This window comes from Equus caballus, chromosome 26, assembly GCF_041296265.1.
Source record: "Equus caballus isolate H_3958 breed thoroughbred chromosome 26, TB-T2T, whole genome shotgun sequence".
NCBI lineage: Eukaryota > Metazoa > Chordata > Mammalia > Perissodactyla > Equidae > Equus > Equus caballus.
Genome location: NC_091709.1, coordinates 48,500,660 through 48,519,213, shown reverse-complemented (window position 1 = coordinate 48,519,213; position 18,554 = coordinate 48,500,660). Strand labels below are relative to the sequence as shown.

At 45.5% G+C, this 18,554-nt stretch overlaps 1 protein-coding gene across 37 annotated transcripts in view; it reads right to left on the bottom strand.

The window, feature by feature from the left end:
- Positions 1–4,123: 4,123 nt before the first annotated feature.
- Positions 4,124–18,554, bottom strand: part of PCNT (pericentrin) — a 142,014-nt gene continuing 127,583 nt past the window's right edge. For all 37 annotated transcript variants that reach the window (XM_023630345.2, XM_023630353.2, XM_070252656.1 and 34 more), the window contains 9 exons: positions 18,278–18,486; positions 17,275–17,377; positions 15,929–16,102; positions 11,722–11,841; positions 10,059–10,291; positions 8,298–8,374; positions 7,094–7,229; positions 5,051–5,178; positions 4,124–4,569 (listed from right to left, as the gene is read on the bottom strand). In XM_023630345.2, coding sequence (XP_023486113.1) covers positions 4,526–4,569; positions 5,051–5,178; positions 7,094–7,229; positions 8,298–8,374; positions 10,059–10,291; positions 11,722–11,841; positions 15,929–16,102; positions 17,275–17,377; positions 18,278–18,486 — 1,224 coding nt within the window. In that variant the 3' untranslated portion in view covers positions 4,124–4,525. The remainder of the gene's footprint in view (positions 4,570–5,050; positions 5,179–7,093; positions 7,230–8,297; positions 8,375–10,058; positions 10,292–11,721; positions 11,842–15,928; positions 16,103–17,274; positions 17,378–18,277; positions 18,487–18,554) is intronic.

Genomic DNA, 18,554 nt, shown 5'->3' with positions numbered 1-18,554 from the left:
CACATGGAACTGCTATTTATGTGAAGTGTAATAAAAAATACATATATTTGGTCTTTGCCCTTGGTTCCTGGCTAAAACTCTTGGAATTTCCCGAGTGACAGGACTGTCCTTCTGCTGTAATGAGCCCCTTTTGACCATACTTGAGTTTTTGCTAATGAGGTGACTCATGGTGCAGCTCCTAGTTAGCTTCAGAATGGAGGCTGGTTGCCACAGGGGAGGGGCTGGAGATTGAGTTCAATCACATGGCAAATAATCATGACTACATCATGCAGCCTCGATAAAAACTCCTGAACAAGGTTTGGGGGGATCGTCCAGGTTGGTGAACACACTGATGTGCTAAGAGCGGGCACAGAAGCTCTGCACCCCTGCCCCCTTATCTGTCCTATGCATCTCTTCCATTTGCCCATTTTTGAGTAATCTTCTTTATAATAAGCTGGTAATCATAAGCATAGCACTTTCTTGAATTCTGAGTCATTCTAGAAAATTACCAAACCTGAGGGAGGGGTTGTGAAAAACCCCCAACTTGTAGTTAGCCAAGCAGAAGTGTGGGTAGCCTGGGGACCCCACTTACAGCTGCTGTCTGAAGTAGGGGCAGTCTTGTCGGACTGAGTCCTTAACCTATGGGGTCTGTGCTGACTCCAGGTAGTGTCAGAATTGAATCGAATTGTAGGACACTCAGTGTTGGGGAACTGGTGTTGAAAAACGACAGAAGATGACTCAAGCAGATCAAGTTGGCAAAAGTAAATTGCATTAACAGGTGGCTCAGTTCCCATTAAATTTCTCCTGCTGAGTTGTCCCTATGCCTCTGTCCACTCCTATTCTGGATATGAATTTGCTTTTCTTCCCCAAAACTCATTTGTGGACTTCTCAAACTACTTACCATCACTGGTTCTGACCAGAAAACTCTTCTCACAGCAAGCACGGCACTAGGCTTAAGACCATGTAATTCCCTAATGTTACCATAAACTCCCATCACCCAGAAGTAGCTCACCCAATGGGTGGTGGAAAGACCTAGGTACCTACTGAAGAATCACTTATGGTGCCATTTCTTCCCAGCCAGAATACAGCAGCCTGGGAACCCAAGGGGGGAAGATAGAAATGGCCCCTCTTACTGTTATGCCAAATAACTCCTGAAGGAACTTTTGCTACGACTCTGGGTTCTGCTGTCCCAAGGGAGGACTGCTTCCACCAGATATGACAATGGTCCCTTTGAACGAGCAGTTGAATTGGGACAGGGGTTACTGTATTAGCCGGTGCAATGGACCCCAATTACCAAGGGGAAACTGGGTGGCTGGCAATGAGGACAGGAGAATCTCTCTGTAATGTCTTCACTGGGTACCTCTTGGTATTTACTGCTTTCAGGTTCGATTGTAAAAGAAGAAAAAAGGAAGTCCTCTAAAAAGACTATTATGGTCTCAAATCTTTCAGGAAGGGAAGTTAGGTCACCCAACCAGCCAAGGTACAGGCTGAGGGCCAGAAAACAAGGACTAGGCGATGGGAGGAGGAGGTGATAAATATCAAATAGCTCCTTGTGACTAATTATAGAGACTGGGGCGGTGCATTTTTCACTTTAACGCATTCACCTTCCCATTTTGTATGACCTGCTTGGGTGCATTACCTGTGCACATTAGTAAAGGGGCTGACCCAGTACTGAAGGAGAAGTCTGTACATTACCTGGAGGGTCTGCACTATTGAGCTATGACACCTCGTGGGCCTTGGAGAGAAAATTAGAGCATCTTCTTCCATATGAAGAAATTTGCCTCACATTGGGCAGGGGCGTTAGATTACATTTCGGTCATTAAATGTGGGTGGAAGGGTGAAAACAAATGCTTGGCAGCCAAAGGAGTGGACTGTGCTGGTCATCAGCTGGTGTGCTTCCAGACCAACTCTGGCCTGTCTGCACTGCACAGGGACCATCCCAGGCTCCCTCGTCTAGTTCTGGTGAACAGGAGGGCAGGAGGGCAAAGACGGACATTTCTCTCCCTTTCACTCGTTGCAGGCAGCAACTCTGGCAGCTGATGCATCTCCTCTGTGGGGTTGGCTCCTACCAGAGGGGCTCTGTCTCTGTGTCCCAGTAGTAATTCCATTGACCCTCCAGCCCCAGGGCAACAGTAGCTTCCAGCATGGCTGTCTCTGGGTTGCCTCACCATGCCGCCTCATGTCTCAGCTCCTCCATCATCAGAGTAATCAAATCCTTGTACTAATTCCCTTTGTTTGAAAACAAGGGTGGTTTCTGTTTTCCCGCCTGGGCTCTGATAGAGTATACTGTGTTAGGTTAAGGCATCCTGGGCCAGACTTCAGTTGGTCCTGATGTATTTTTTCATGTTTTATTACGAAAAATTTTAAACCATAAACAATATACTTACTAACGAGATTCAATATTTTAAAAAGATTTTGCCATGTTTACTTTATCCATATACATGTGTGTATGTTTTTTTCCTAACAGAACCATTTCAAAGTAAGTTGCATATGTTATGGCTCCTATTCTTAAATAATTCAACATATAACTCCTAAGAAAAGGAATACTCTCTTACATAACCATTATTGCATCTAAGAAAATTTAACAATAATTCCCCTAAAAATTACTATCCAGGACAGATTCAGATTTACCCACTTACCCCCAAAAATGTCTTTATAGCTGTTTTCCCCCCAATTTAGGAACTAATCAAGTTTTACACATTGCATTTGGTTATATCCCCTTAGATCCCTTCAATCTAAAACAAGCCCTACACTTTTGTTTTCCCATTAAGATTATCTATTTGATGAAACTAGGCCAATCACTTATAAAATATCCCACATTTGTCTTTTTCCTCATGGTTTCATGTAATTTGTTCCTCCATCTATAAGCTGGGAGCATGCCATGGGAGATGCTGCATACTTCACATGACATTGTGCCAGGCCACCTGTGGGGAGCTGTGAGTAAAGTGGAGACTATCAATCTTGGCACTGTAAAAGTGGAATTTCATCTTAGTTTTAGGACCTGTTGATGAACCTAACCTGAACTGATTATTTCGCTGGGGGTTGCAGAATGGTGGTTCTCTAATTGTGTCCATTCCCTCTGTATTAACTAGCTGGCACTTTTCTGTAAAGAATGTTCCCCCATCAACAAGCAAAGCAGGGTGAATGCCCCTTTCTCTTTAATTATCAACTCCCATGGTAATGAGTTGTGTGATGCTCACTTCCACTGCTGGCTTTAAATGAGCCCTCCCTCCCTTGTCAACTTAACACTAGTGCACAAGGATATTTATTTATTCACTAGTTGATAATCAACTTCAATCATTATTTTTCTGGATGCTGAAACCAAAGAGACATTTCTTGTGTTCCTGCTACTAAGGCTGTACTAAGATCTCAGCCTCAGCAGCATCAAGCAGAAGGGTGCAGAACTCAGTGGAAAAGTTGAGATGGTTGTAAAACGTTGACCTTAACATAGTGTTGGCTAATACGCAGAAAATGCAGACAGTACCAGGGTTGCAGGTTGAAAGGAAAATCCATCACCGAAATAAGCAGTGATTTAGAAAAAGTTGTTTTAAATTAAAACCTAAACCAACAGAATAAATGTCATGTTCAAAAGTCCTAAAAACACAATGAGATACTCATAAATATACCCGTATGATAGGTTTTTGGGTAAAGGACCCTTGGCTAGATATAAACATGTGTAAAACATGAAAAGGTCATAATTGTGAGAAACAGATACGTGGTGGAAGCATCTTACAAAAATAAAATTACGCAGCCACATGAGGGTAAGCAAAGGCAAGTGGCTGGCTGTCTCTACCACGTGAAGCGTACTTTGAGTTCCACTGAAAAGCTCTGACTTACAGGAGTTTAACATAAATTCTATTTTATCTTTTTGCCAGTGATAAAAGGAAACTCAGTAAAATTAAAAAACAAGACAAGGGGTAGGCTAGCTCAGTGGTGCAGTGGCCCGGATCCCAGGCACAGACATATGCACCTCTCATCAAGCCATGCTGTGGCAGGCATCCCACATACAGAACATAGGAAGATGGGCATGGCTGTTAGCTCAGGGCCAATCTTCCTCACCAAAAAGAGGAGGACTGGTGGTGAATGTTAGCTCAGGGCTAATCCTCCTAAAAAACAAACAAAACACCAAAAACAACACAAGGGCTGTTCACAAATAAAACAGTGCTTTAATTTCATTCTTTTTGTTTTGAAACCGAGTTTCCATCTGTACACTTGAAGAAAATAAGCCACAAGCAGCCATTCTCTGCTTACCCATCCTGGAGGCAGGCAGGTGGCTCTGCCAACACGCACAGAACTGGGCAGATGTCTGACACTCTTGAGCACACACGTCACTTCATGAAGGTGAGGAGCTAAAATGTACTAAAGTCACATAGAAAACACTCCATTTGGCTTCGCAGCAATGCAATTAATGGCACTCAGGGATTGGCATCTGAGGCACATGAGGGCTCAGTACACCATGCCACATCACAAGCTTTTCTTAAAAAAAGGAAAAACAAATCTTTTCCTTAAATAGAACTGTCACAGGTAAGAGCCACAAGGATTTTATTCATTGTTTAATCTTCTGGCGGCAGGATTTCTTTGAAGTGGAATCTAAATATAAGTAAAAATGATGTAGCAATTTGTTAGAAGGCTTCACACGTCTTTTAAGAATAATTTCACAATTTTAAAATACCACCACTGAATTAATCTTATTTTTGGTAAAAATAAGAATTACAATTAAAACATATAGTGGTTTAAATTATGATGGTTAAGAAACACTGGATAAATTATATCCTGGCTGCAACATAATCTTTATGTTTCCTATGAGTGTAAGAGAAAGGACCAAAAGGCCCAGCTAGTCATTCAGTCAAACCAATCCTGACACCCACTGCTAAGTACACTGTTCACACATTTCTGAGATGTCCTCGTACTTACAATCTTTCTTCTAATGCTATTAATGACAGCTGATTATTAAGACCAAAACTAACAACAACTACTAGGCTGAATTCTAGCAGTTTTTTCTGTATTATTTTACATTCCTAGGGTATGGTTATACTATTTTGAAAAGCAGTTAGAGAAGGACGTTTATTACCTGGTTGTACCCCCGCTAGTCTTTGCTGAATCATTTCTAAATGGTGAATATATTCCGTCAAGGAATGTTCTGGATCTTCAGAAGCAGTCAGGGATCTTTCTGATCTTGAATTTGGGGATGGGTTGGATCTTCAACAAACAAACCACCAGACCAAGAAATAAACAAAAAAGAGTTGAACTCAACAGAGTGAACACAGTGAGCACCAGACAGGAAGTGGTGCTGGGTCCTGCTGACGAGACAAGCTGTGGAAATGGGTAAATCAGATGGTTGTTTCCTTCCTATCCTTTCTTTACCACAAAAGAAAAAAGTAAGGCTTTAAAAGAGTGCTGCATAGTGCTTTAAAAACCAAACCTCTATACACCGTCTCATAGTTAAAACGAGTAAGAATAATTGTATATTATTTTATTCACTAAATCTTCGTGTATGAATCTATTCCCTCAACTGGATTATGCACCAGCGTCCTTCAGACCTATACTCTGGGCCCTGAGGGAGCTGTCCTTCCCCAATTGCCCTAAATATCCCCTTCACTTGGGGTTAAACTCGCCACTGTCCTGTTCCACTGTCAGCTGCCCTTCCTCCTGGTCTCCCGCCAGGTGTCGGGTGCACCACCTGTGTTATTCTTCACTTTCTTTTCAGGGTAGGGAATGTGTCATCCTCATGCCATCTACCTAAAAGAGGGCTCGGCCACACTTCAACACTCTTTCAATAAATGTTACCAACCCGGGCACTGGGGGGGGTGCCACAGCCCCCAGACAGAGAATCTCTGCCCTCCCCGAACAGAACCGGTCTTCGAGGCCCACACGGACTCACACTGGTACATTCCCTGCCTTGCTCTGGGGCTGGGCCAAAGCCAAAACTTTCAAAAGACATTTCTTTGAGGAATCACATATGCTAGTGGGACATGATTAGCAGAGGTGATCAAAAGCTAGATGCACAGTGAGCTGAAACATTCAGCTGCCCAGAGGTGAGACTCATTTGTGCCTGTGCTGGCACGTGACACATGGTGCCACTGACACTTGTGCATATTGTTTCTCCGTCAGGATAGTGACACCAGAGATGGTTACACTCACAAAACACAGCTTGTATGGAGACGTTATCATCTACCAGAGGCCACGGAGTGAAAGAGTAAATGCTAGCATTTCATGCCTTGCTAGCCTGATGGCAGACATGGATGATGTGCCTTGCACTCAGGAAAGTAGAGCCTGCTCATTTTAGAATACTAGGAAAGCACACACAGAGGGAAAAGAGATGACACACCTACATGGTTCTTAATGTGAGAATGTGCAAGTCATAAACTGAACTTTTCTATACACTTTAAAGATACATTCCAAATACTGGAAAAGTCATAACTGAAAGAATTAAATGAATGACTCGTAATCTAGAATACCTCATTTCAGCATTTAAATAGGATTATTTACACGGTTCAACCTAGAGAGATAGAAATGGAAATCACATCTTTCATAAGTAACACTTGGATGAGAAATCTCATGGTCAGGAAAATGGGGTGTAATTTGTGATGAAGATAATTAAGATTCACGACACGTCTCTTGACAGGCCACAACATATTACATCAAATCCCTATGTGGGCCTCAAATCATAACAATTACACATAGTCACTGTGGAAATCTTTCACTTTAGTTTTTAAACAAAATTATGTTCTACAATCTAGCCACAACTCTTCTTAACTATTTTTTTAATTGAAAAGGTTTTTCCCCCAAATAACTTATAGATGTTTAACATTGTTGCTGTAACATCTCAATGCCAATGGAGTCGTTAAGTATAAAGGCACATTATATGTGTAAAAAACCCCAAATCCCACAGAAAAGACATTAAGTAAAGCCAACTAAGGTCTTGCGTGGGGGGGTTACTTGTGCCTGGGGGCCCCCTTTCGTTAGAGGGAGGTCTGGGCACCCACACAGATCGGCCCAAGGACACCTCCACACATGGCAGCTTGTCTCTACAGACTGAGCTCCTACTGATGGGCTACAGACCAGGTCCCATCTAACTCTGACATGGAAAGTGGCTAGAGGCCCCACAACTCACCTTTCCCTCCTGCGAGGTGAGGCTTTTGGCACAGGGTCCCTGGTGTGGCTGGAAGACACGTCCCGGGTTGGGGATTCACTGGTTTCAGGTGGAGACTGCTGTTGCTGTGGCCCCAGGAATCCTTCCCCCAGAATCACTGCACAACAGAGGGATCAGGAAAAGAGATGAACACATTTTAGCAGGAAGGCCCATCTACCAAAATTTTAAATTTATAAGCTTTTAAGAGTCTGCATGGCGACTTCAAAACATTTTTAAAGTACTCAAGTTACAAAAGTTGTATTTTAAAAAGCTCTAGAAAAAACCTAAGTTTTGATCACCTGTACTTTACTCCTACAAAGCTGACCCTGAGTCCTGGCCTCTGTATGGGCAGCGCCCTGGAGGAGTGCACAGGGCCCTGACAGAGGTAGGAGAGTGCCAGGGGAACCTGGGCTGGGGTCTCCTCCACCCAGCTCTGAGGTGTGGGCTCAGGAGAGGGAGGGGCAGAAACCCTGGAGACCACGAGATGCACCTAGGTGGGAGGCAAACTTTCCTGAAGGCCTGAAGGCTGACAAAGCAATCTGATTTCAAGAAGTAACAATGTGTGGAAATCAAAGCTGATCAGCACTGCCAGACAACCCCAGTTGCCATGGTCGGCAGAGCTCTGGGGGCAGTGCCCGCTTGCAGCCTCCCCTCTGGGTGCCAGGGCCCCACAGGACCAGGGGCTATGTCCCTATATGCTGGGTGGGAGGCAGTGACCTCTGCAGAGGCCTGCTCTTGTTCTGCGTGGGGGCAGAGAGCTGCAGAGACAAGATGTGACTGAGCCAAAAGCAAGCAATGACGCTCTCAAAGGAGAGGTGCAGCAGCATGAAGCAGAACTTCACTTGATTTTGGAGAATAAAAAAGACTTTGTATTAAAAATAAGCTATTAGTCAATATACTTAAGCATTTCTGTATTTTTCAATCACCATTTGCTCCTCCGTACCACACTGATTCATTAACTGTACAAACTGTGGTTTTATTTGTGCTTGTTTCCAACATAAACACCATTTTCCTTCAAAAACCATTTTGCCTCTTTGACAACTGCCCAGACTGAAGTTACTCATTTCTCACTGAGCTTCAGTACGGCCCCACGGGCACTGAGAAATGGCCAGCATGTCAGTGAGAGGCTGCGCGTGCAGGTGGAGTTGATGAACGCAGTTAGTTAAGGGAACCGCCATAGTCCCACCTGGCCGGGGTGCTCTGCCTCGCACCAGAGCTCCTTTCCGATCTACTTCTTGCCATTTCTTAACCAAAAAACGTAATCTATGAAAAAAAAAGAGACAAAACATTGAAAACTAGAGCAAAACAGGAGTGAAAAGAGCAATGAAAGTCCAACGTGACCAACAACTGGAATCAGAACGTGGGTGGACTCTGTTTCTTCATGGCCAACCCACACAGGGCAGCGATCTGATGACCTGACATCTGCAGCCCAGAACCTTCCTGCCCTGACCCCGCCTGACCCCCACTGACTGGCATCTGTCAGACTCCAGTTCAAAATGAGTCCGCAACACCCAGTCAGCGGGGAGCAAAACAGAGTCCCTTGCCCTCGTGCGTTTTCACTCAGATGGTGGGCGGGGATGTCAAGGTGAGGAGTGCCACATCAGGTGACGGGAGAGGCAGCCGTGTGGGGGGTCCTAGACCCCTCTCCTAGGATGGCCCCTCAAGTCCATCACGTCTGCAACTTCCCTCCTCCATGGCTTGGCAGACATCACAGATTCTCCAGATGAGCCCCATCCAGAGGAGGCCTCCCGGGCAGCCCCCCGGCCTCTGTGAGCCCCAGGGTCCTCCTGGAAAGCATTTTCTGCTTCATGCTAAAATTACGGCTGCAGTCAAATGACCTTCCCCCTTGACAGGAAGATGGGAGGCAGGGTATGGTCTGTTCACCTGTCCTCATCTGGGCATTCTCTCCAAAAATATAGGATGGACAGATCAATATACAGACAGACATGTGGGTGGATGGTGTGTGTTAGGGAGAACTCAGGGGTAAGGGGACTAATAAGTGCCCTGAGGCTGACAAGGCCGCCCCCTGAAACCGGGGCTTCTGCCCAGTTGGCTGCACTGGATGGGAACAGTGCTGGGTCTTTGAAAGGACTAGGACTCCCACCCGCTCTCTGCAGCACAGTCTGCCCCTCTGTGCCCGTTCCCACAGACAAAGGTAAGCATGGCCTGGAGAAGGCACCTCTATGGGCATCACGAAGCAGACAGAGCTGCACAATTCTTAGTGGGAAAACACTTTTAGAAATTCAGTGAATTTTACAATTATACAATAGAACGGATTTTTATGTGTTAATTTTGAAATGGTCAAAATTCCCAATCACACCAGGAAGTCACACCTTTGTTCCAAAACTGACGCTCTATGCAAATAACGGTTGAGGAGAGTGAGTGACGCCTGTGGATGGGGCAGATGGGCAGGGCTGGGCAGGCAGGCGCTTGGGGCAGGTCGGCATGGAGATTGGAGACAGAGGGCCCTGCACCCTGCAGCAGGCTCCTCCTCCCCTCCCCCAAGAGTGGGGGTTCACGGCCAGGTCCACGGGTGAAGACTGGAACACCCTTGCGCCATAAAAGGCCACCACCAGGTGGATCACGTATTCCTATGCACCTACCCCCTTTTATGTCACACAAATTTGACTAAAATACAAGAAACTGAAATTTGAAGGCGTGAAATGCAGTTTTAAACTTGGTCAGATGCGCCTGTCCTGGCGAGGGACCCCTTAGACCCATTAAGGGCACAGTGTTCTTTTCTGATAAAAAGGCATCCTTAAATCTTTTCCTTCTAGAAGACAATTTTACACATGCTTTCTTAAAGTCAAGCCTCATCTCTATCTTCTTTAAGGCCTCAATGTCATTCATCTTAAAACAGAAGACAACTGCAGAGATTCAAAGACTAAAACCACCACCACATGTCTCCCATTCACGAAGACGGTGGCAGTACATGTCTTAATGTTACCTGAATATTGCAATCACCACCCTGACTGCAGTTCGAAACTTTGTGAAAGGACGAGATGTGGTAACTTTCTTATCTGCTTTGGAAGGAAATACTCCCAAATGAGCAATCATGGAGAGTGTTTCTTGTTCAGAGTCCTGGAATCCACCAATCAACAGTAAAAGATACTTCTTTTGATAAATCAGAGCTTTTCTAAAGCTTTCTGCTCTCAAATAATGCAAGTACAATTTTTCCATCTAAAAGAAAAAAAAAGGTAAAACTTAATCATGGAGCCAAGACATCCTGCTGACAAACCTATTATAGCACGTGAGTGCTGATGTGCTTTACAAACAATCGGACTATTTTTTTCCTCAGCAAATTACCACGAAGTCAGCCCTGCATGATATCTGTAACCAGAGACAACCTTGCTGTTCAGAGTTCGACCTTGTTTATCAGACAAAATGGAGACCACAGATGTCCTTTCCACAGCATCGAATGGGCCCCTGTGAGGGCACCATGAATTTGACACTAAGTAAGGTCCAACTGGGAGCGGGATTGGGGGCTCATCACAGGTTCCATGGACATCACTGGGGTGAGGGGCAGGCTGTGGAAACCCCCTGAACTGTACCCAGAGGTTGGTCCCCATGTCCTAATAGGCAATTTCCCCTTAAGAGAGGGCCCACAGCTTGTATGTCATTATCAAAAATGACAACTTGGGGCTGGCCCGGCGGCGCAGCGGTTAAGTTCGCACATTCCGCTTCGGCGACCCAGGGTTCGCTGGTTTGGATCCCGGATGCAGACATGGCACCGCTTGGCAAGCCATGCTGTGGTAGGTGTCCCACATATAAAGTAGAGGAAGATGGGCATGGATGTTAGCTCAGGGCCAGTCTTCCTCAGCAAAAAGAGGAGGATTGGCGGCAGATGTTAGCTCAGGGCTAATCTTCCTCAAAAAAAAAAAAACAACAAAAAAAAGATGACTAGTGAATTGCTGGTCTAGGATTTTCTTCAGGCTGCAGACGATTATCTGATGACTCAAAGCATCACACGTTTCACTCAGGAGCACAGAAACGTATTTGTACACAACTAGACCAAGTTTCAAAGGAAAGGTTATTCTCTTTAACTTCCCTTATCTGAAATGACCTGACTGCTAGAACCAGCATGTCTTCTGCTAACAGGCACACATTTGACACATGTGTTGGCAACTATGTCCAGGCAGAGGAGAACCTCTAGGTCCTGACAATGCTGTTGCCTGCTACAATGAGCAAACCCAGGATTTTAAAAAGCGCCAGTTAGACAGCATGGGGGAGGGATGAACAGGAGAAGCACAGTGGATATTTAGGACAAATTACTCTGTATGATGGTAGAAAGGTGGACACGTCATTATACGTTTGTCCAAAACCACAGAACACACAACACGCAGAGCGAACCTAACGGAAACTGTGGACTCTGGGTGACAATGACGTGCCAATGCAGGTTTATGGACTGTAACAGGTGTACCACTCAGGGAAGATGTTGACAGTGGGGGAGGCTGCACATGTGTGGGGCAGGGGGTAAATGGGAAATGTCTATACCTTTCCTTTAATTTTGCTATGAACCTAAAACTGCTCTAAAAATATAAAGTCTTAAATAACAAGCACCAACTATACCACGCTCTATACACCTGACACAGGCCTCAGCTTAGCCTTACTTTGATGTTGCAGACTTTTGCTTCATCACTTGCAGCCGGCGTGGGCAGTCCTGGGTCTGGCTGTCGCGGTGAGCTCTGCAGGACCGTTCTGTCCTGCTTCCAGGCAGACCTGTCTGACTTCTGAAACAAACACAGACAGCGCCAGCTACAGAGTGATCTTTTATTTACTCATTTTTCATTGTATCACTTCAGGAGTGCATCATTGTATTTCTCCTTCTGTAGAGACTGCTTCACGCTCCTCACCAAGAGGAGTCTGGATGCCATCTGTCCTCGTACTCATATGCCCTTTGCCCCTTTCGCCCTCCCCCACTCCCCTGTCCTCTGATGACCACCAATCTACAGTTGTTCTTACATCAGAACATCTTAGGAAGAGTGGCTAAGAGTAGAGGAGGCTGGAGATGACTGCTCCCAACCCCAATGCCAAGGAGAAGGTCACATTCAAACACCTTGTTTCTTCCATGGCTGTTCCCCAGGACCTTTCCATTATGGGGCCCCATGGGTGGTAGGTAGCGCTGGGGGCTCTCAGGAGGCTGGGTCCATGTCTCCCGAATGCCAGGACACGACCATGCCTACGTCCACCTTCAGCATCTCTTCTGTGGTGCCCAAATTCTTACGTGATATCATGAAGCAGATAATTAACACTTTCGCAGCGATTATTAAATGCCATTTACTCAAGTAGGATTGCCCAAAGGGTACATTTTTATTAAAAACAAAAAAACAAGTATTTGTGAAATAACCCTGAATTGAAAGCTTTACTCTCATTAAACATCCTCATATTCCCTAGACCTAGAAATGCTAACTCCTGGCTCTGCTCTAGCACCATGAAATTACTCTCCTAGAAACTTCAGCGAGGGCTCCACACAGGAGCCACTCACGCCAAGGGACGGGCACCGTGCAGAGAGGCCATCATGACCAGGCAACAAGTTTGAACACATGCAGCATGGTCAGGACCCTACAGTGTGCAGAGGACCCCAGAGTTCCAGTGGGGAATACATTAATAGAAGGAGAAGGGTCCCACAGTGAGGGGAGCAAAGGTGCCACTCACAACAGATGACTAGGACCTGCCTGTCCCTGAAACCAAAGGGGGTTCAAAGCACTCGCTGGGGCCACATGGTCAGTGCCCTCAGTCCAGCAGTTAGGAAGAGAAATCAAAGGCATCCTGGTCATGCCAACCCACAAGCCCAGGGCACCACTGAGAGGAAGAAGGAGCCTGTGATCCAGGGTGTGTGTGTGTGTGTGTGTGTGTGTGTATGCATCTGTGTCTGTGTGTCTGTGTGTGTGTAACGGCTCTCCCGTGACCTCCTGGATGAGGCAGAAGGAAAGGACCAATGCTTCCCTGGTTCTAAAACACAGCTGGGTCATTTCTGGAAAGAAAAGCTCTAGGAATAGAAGTCATCTTGGACATGAGAGAGGAAATATTCCACCAGTTCACTCTCAGCCTACCTTTGATTTACTGATTAAAAATAGTTCCTTGTTAACTTTCATATAAAGAATAAAGGCGTTCTACTGGTGACTGCGCTTTCGTGCACACAGCCCAATGGGACTCCCTGAACAGGGAACCTCAACACACTTTCTAAGCAAGTTCCAGAGCAGCACACAGGGCTGTGAATTGACACTAATGGCAGCTCTTGTCAGGACAAAAAGGTGGAGCCTTGAAACCTTCTCACATCAAAGAATATAAGTCAAGAATATAAGTCTGCTTGTCCCTTTGCCTTACATACTAACAGAGTTCAAACAGACAAGGCACAGCTGAAAGAAGAACAGACAAATCCACGATTCCCTTCAGAGACAATACATACTCCTCTCTCAGAAACTGAAAGCACAAGCAGGAAGAGGCTGAGTGAGGTTACTGCAGAACTAATAACACCATCAGCCAACTGGATCTAACCAACTTCTACAGGATACTCACCCACCAACAGCAGAAACATCGAACCCATCATTGAAAACCTTCCAAGAAAGAAAACACTAGGACTAGATGGTTTCACTGATGCATTTTAACAAGTATTTAAGGAAAAAAATATAAATACCAGATCTACACAATCTCTTCCAGAAAACAAGAGGAAAGAACACATCCCAACTCATATAAAGGGAATCACACAACATACGGTCTTTTGTGACTGGCTTCTTTCACTAATAACATGTTTGAGGCTGATCCACACTGCAGCACGTATCAGTCCTTCAATCCTTTTCATTGCCGAATAATCATCTATTTATGGACATCTGGGTTATTTCCACTTTTGGGTTATGAGTGATAATAGTGACAGGAAAATCTGTGTGCCAGTTTTGATCTGGACACACATTTTCATTTCTCTGTGTAAATACCTAACAGAGGAACTGCTGGGTAAGACAGCAGCTCCGTGTTTAACCTTCTGAGGAAGTGCCAGACTGTTTGCCAAAGCAGCTGCACCATTTTATCTTCCCAATTCTTCCCACACTGAGATTATGTTAAATCTGTAGATCAATCAAAATAACCAGCAAGGGTTCTAAAATTTACACTAAAGGATAGAGCAACCAGAACCAAACAATTTTAAAAAGATGAAAAAACTGGGGCATTCCCACTGCTAGATTTGAAGATATAAAACTACATCAATCAGGCAGCTGGTAAAGCATAGACACATAAAACAGTGGAACAGAATAGAAAATGCAGATACATATACACAAATATTGTTGGTTGATTTTTGACATAGGTACAAAGACAATTCAAGGAGAAAGGACAATCTTTTCAACAAAGTGTGCCAGAATAACTGGATATCAACATGCATAAAAATAATCCTCAACCTATCCCTCAGACCATAAAAATTAACTATAAATGGATCATAGACCCAAACGTGAAAAGCAAAACTATAAAACTCTTGGCATGCTCCATAAAACAACAAACTGATACACAGACTTCATCAAAATTAAAAACTTTCGTTTTGCAAAGGATACTACACAGAAAAGTAGACAGGACATACTGGGAGAAAACATTTGCAAATCACATACGTGACAAAGGAGTTGAATCCAGAATATATAAAGAACTCTCAAAAGAATAAGAAAACAATCCAATTCAAAAATGGGCAAAACACTAACGAACACTTCACCAAAGAAGATACAGATACCACTTCATGTCTATCAGAATGCTAAAATAAAAAGAACTGACGACCCCAAATATGAAGATGCAGATTAACCGCAACTCTCACATCTTGCTGGAGGGAAAGCAAAACAGCACAGCTCCTGGAACACACTCTGGCAGCGCTGAGCACAGACGGAGCTCAGGGCCCAGCAGTTCGGCTCCTGGGCATTTACAACAGAGAAGTGAGACTTATGTCCACACAAAACCCTGCACACAGATGTTTATTGGAGCATTATTCATAACAGTCAAAAACTGGAAACATCCCAGAGAGCCTCCAGCAGGCAAATGGAACACTGCTCAGCAATAAAAAGGAATGAGCTATTGACACATCGATGCCCAGGACGGACTCAAATGCATTATCAAAAAAGTGAAGAGCCCTTCAAAAGGTTACACACTGTGTGATCCCAAGGACATGACATTCGGGATAAGACACATGACAGGGAAGGGGCTGAGTCAGAGCCTGCAGCAGCCAGGAACAGGGTGTTGGGGACAGGATGCTGGGGACAGGGTGCGGATGTATTGCTGTATACTCTGTTAACAGTGGTGGTGACGGCAAGCACAAGACTCTAAACGTGTATAAACTCAAATGACTTCACACGAACAACAGGCAGATTCTACCATATGTAAATTAAAAAATATTTTTTAAAAAGTTTTAATTTTAAAACAAGTAAAGAAAATCAGAAACAAAAAACAATTTAAATATAAAAAAAAATCAGGCATTTTAGGAAAAGAGTCTATCAAACTACACAGTCAAGAAAATTATAAATTAGACAGAAGTCAAATTAAATGCTAATTTCATCAGATCATTATATTCTTAATCACAATTTCCTTCCACGAACATCTGTCAAACACCATCTCACAGCAAGGATCACGTGTGAAAGCCTGTGTGTGGGTATCTGTGTTCGTGTCTGTGAACAGAGCAGAAAATTCGCTAAAATGTTAAATAAGATATTGTGGCCTTGAGGGAGGACAGAGCTCACAGCAGCTAACCAGGAAGAACGGACAGCAGTGCCCACGCCGTGAAGGCAGCCCGGCTCACGTCACCCCAGGCCCGTCGCCGGGCGCTGAGCCGTGACAGAGCAGCGTGACACCTACCCTCAGCGCACAGCCCTTGAGCAGGTGGTGCTTCAGGGTCTTTTCCAGGTGGGACACAGCCCTGCACAGCTCCGCCTTCTCCTGAGTCGCTGCACCGAGGGCTTTCGTAAGGGAGTCGTTATCTTTCAGCAAGACTTCTACCAGCTGGATCTGTAGCTCTGCTGTCATTTTTTTCTTAAAAAGAAAAAAACAAAAATAAACGTGTAAGAAATTTTTCTGTTAAAAGGCATGCACATTGCTTGCGGTTTTCATTGTTCATTACTTTCAGGGGTTATGATTTTACATGTGTTTGGGGTTCAGTGAGAAGCTTGTGGGGCCGGGCAGAGCTGACCATCTATGGGAGAGGAAACAATAAAAGCCATCAAACTACATTTCTCTTCAATCCTCCATGAAATAGACTTTGCACAAAACTGGGCTGTATGAGCAAAGTAAACCTGTACCAGAGCCCAGCCCTCTGTCTAACAACAATGCAAACAGGCAGCATGGACGTGGTGGCCAGGGGCATCATATGTTCATCCCTGAACACAGGGTCCAATGAATAAGCTGCTTAAAACAGAGGTGTCATTCCCACATCTGAGTAACATTCAGCCCACAGCAGGCGCGGGCCACCAAGGAAGGCAGTGCTGTGGTGCCCAACAGATAAGCAGGCAGGATACACCACACCAACTGATTACACTGGGCGAGTGGGGTCAGAGGGTGAGCAGGGTCAGAGTCGAGAGCATGGTCAGAGGGGAAGTGGGGTCAGAGTTAAGAGTGGGGTCAGAGTTGAGAGTGGGGTCAAAGAGAGCAAGCCAGTCAGCTCTCCTGCTGCCTAACACGTGTGCTGTTTTCACAGTAAACCTCATGATTTCATGACTGTCACAGAACATTTATCAGGAATTTTTATCAGCAACCAAGACTCCTAAACACCTTCAGATGCAGCTGCCAGGGGCTCAGAATTTCACAGGAGGCCTCAGGAATTCATCTCTGGCTCAGGCTCTCAACATGAGTGAGGAGGAAGAGGCTGGGCTGGAGCAGCCCTGGGGTGTCTGCCCTCCGAGCAGCACAGATCAGCACCCACCTGAGGGCACACCAGGCCTGTGGCAGCAGCAACAGAGAAAGTGCACATGAGTCCCTGACACCCACACAGGAGGAGGGGAGCCAGCAAAGTCACGCAGACTTCTAGGGGCGACACAGAGAGTCACCCATCCACATGTCACATGGGAGCCACCGGCTCACTCACCCACATGGCAAACTTTAAAACAGAAAAGGAGTTGAGGAAGGGAGGAACAAGCAGTCACAATAAAAGGAAACTCCACGACAGGGCAGGGTTGGGGGACCCGGGCAGTGGCCACGCCATCTCTCACCTGGGAGGAGCTGGACATGCTCAACTCAGACTTGAGTTCCTCTAACGTATGCAATAAAGATGTCACTGCTTTCTCATTTGATGTTGTCCAATTGCTAATTGTCCTGTAAAATAAATGAATGTTTAAAAGGTTCAGACAGATCCCATCTGACAGTTATCCAAAGACACAGAGAAAATCCATGCTGAAGAGATGAGAGGATGGGTCTGGACAGCCCCCAGGGAGAGTGAGGCATCCCCCAGGGTTCCAGAATGGCTGTTCATGGGCCACCGTGAACAGGCTTGTGCATTACTTCATTGAGCCGTGTTCTGTCCCCAGAGGGTGGGGCTGGGAGCCCCTCTACTGATGGTGGCAGGCGTGAGGCAGCGCAGCCCCAGGGTGGATGGTCTGTGAAGCCCAGAAACCTCCAGCTACTGACCAGTGAGCACCAAGGCTCCCTCAGCACTCAGGCCTCCTATAGCGGCTTTCTGTTGGGATTCTCTGTCGGTTGTTAAAATACTGTCCTAAATAAAGCTGGCTTAGAGGCCATGATGCTCCATGAATTAAACCCAATTACTGTGCAAACAGCAGGCCTGTATTTGCTGAAAAGGCAAACACTAATTTTTCTGTTCATACAAAACACCATGGGTCTTGGCTCCTCAACCACATGGACACATCCTGGTCACGTAAGCGGCAGTTCCAGGGCCTCGGGGAAGGCAGACACAGCACACCGTTGGCCACACGCCAGCGGCCCCTCTGGGTGGGGAACAATTGTAAAGGGACATGGGGAGAAGTGATCTAGAACAAACCTGGATTTTTTTCTCATATTAGAATGCAAAGAATACAATTTTGTCAACACCTTTCAGGAGAAAGCTGCCCGCTAATTCATCCAAACACATGGGAAAAGAGAGAGAGTCAGTTTCATTAAAACATGGACCTGAAATCAAAGACACGCTCAAACTTCAGAATTTTTCTTGCTACAGCAGGTGCATGATCACATGGTCCTAGTCAGTTCTAAGGAATTTACCTGTCTACAGTCTGGTTGATGAAGGTGGTCAGAAGCCCAGCAGCACAGAGCAGCTGCTGCCGAATCTTCTCCAGATCCTGCTGCTGCTCTCGGAGACGCTGGGACTCCGGGCAGAGGTGTGCGGCCTCCTTTGCCTCCAGCTCTCTCACCGTCTGCTGAAGCTGCGTGATCTTGTGCCCATCGCGCTGGCGCTGTAACTCCAATTCTCGCTGTTGTCAAGGGCAAGACCACAGAGAAGACTTTTGCACACGTTCCAGAGGCAGAAGACCATAGCCCA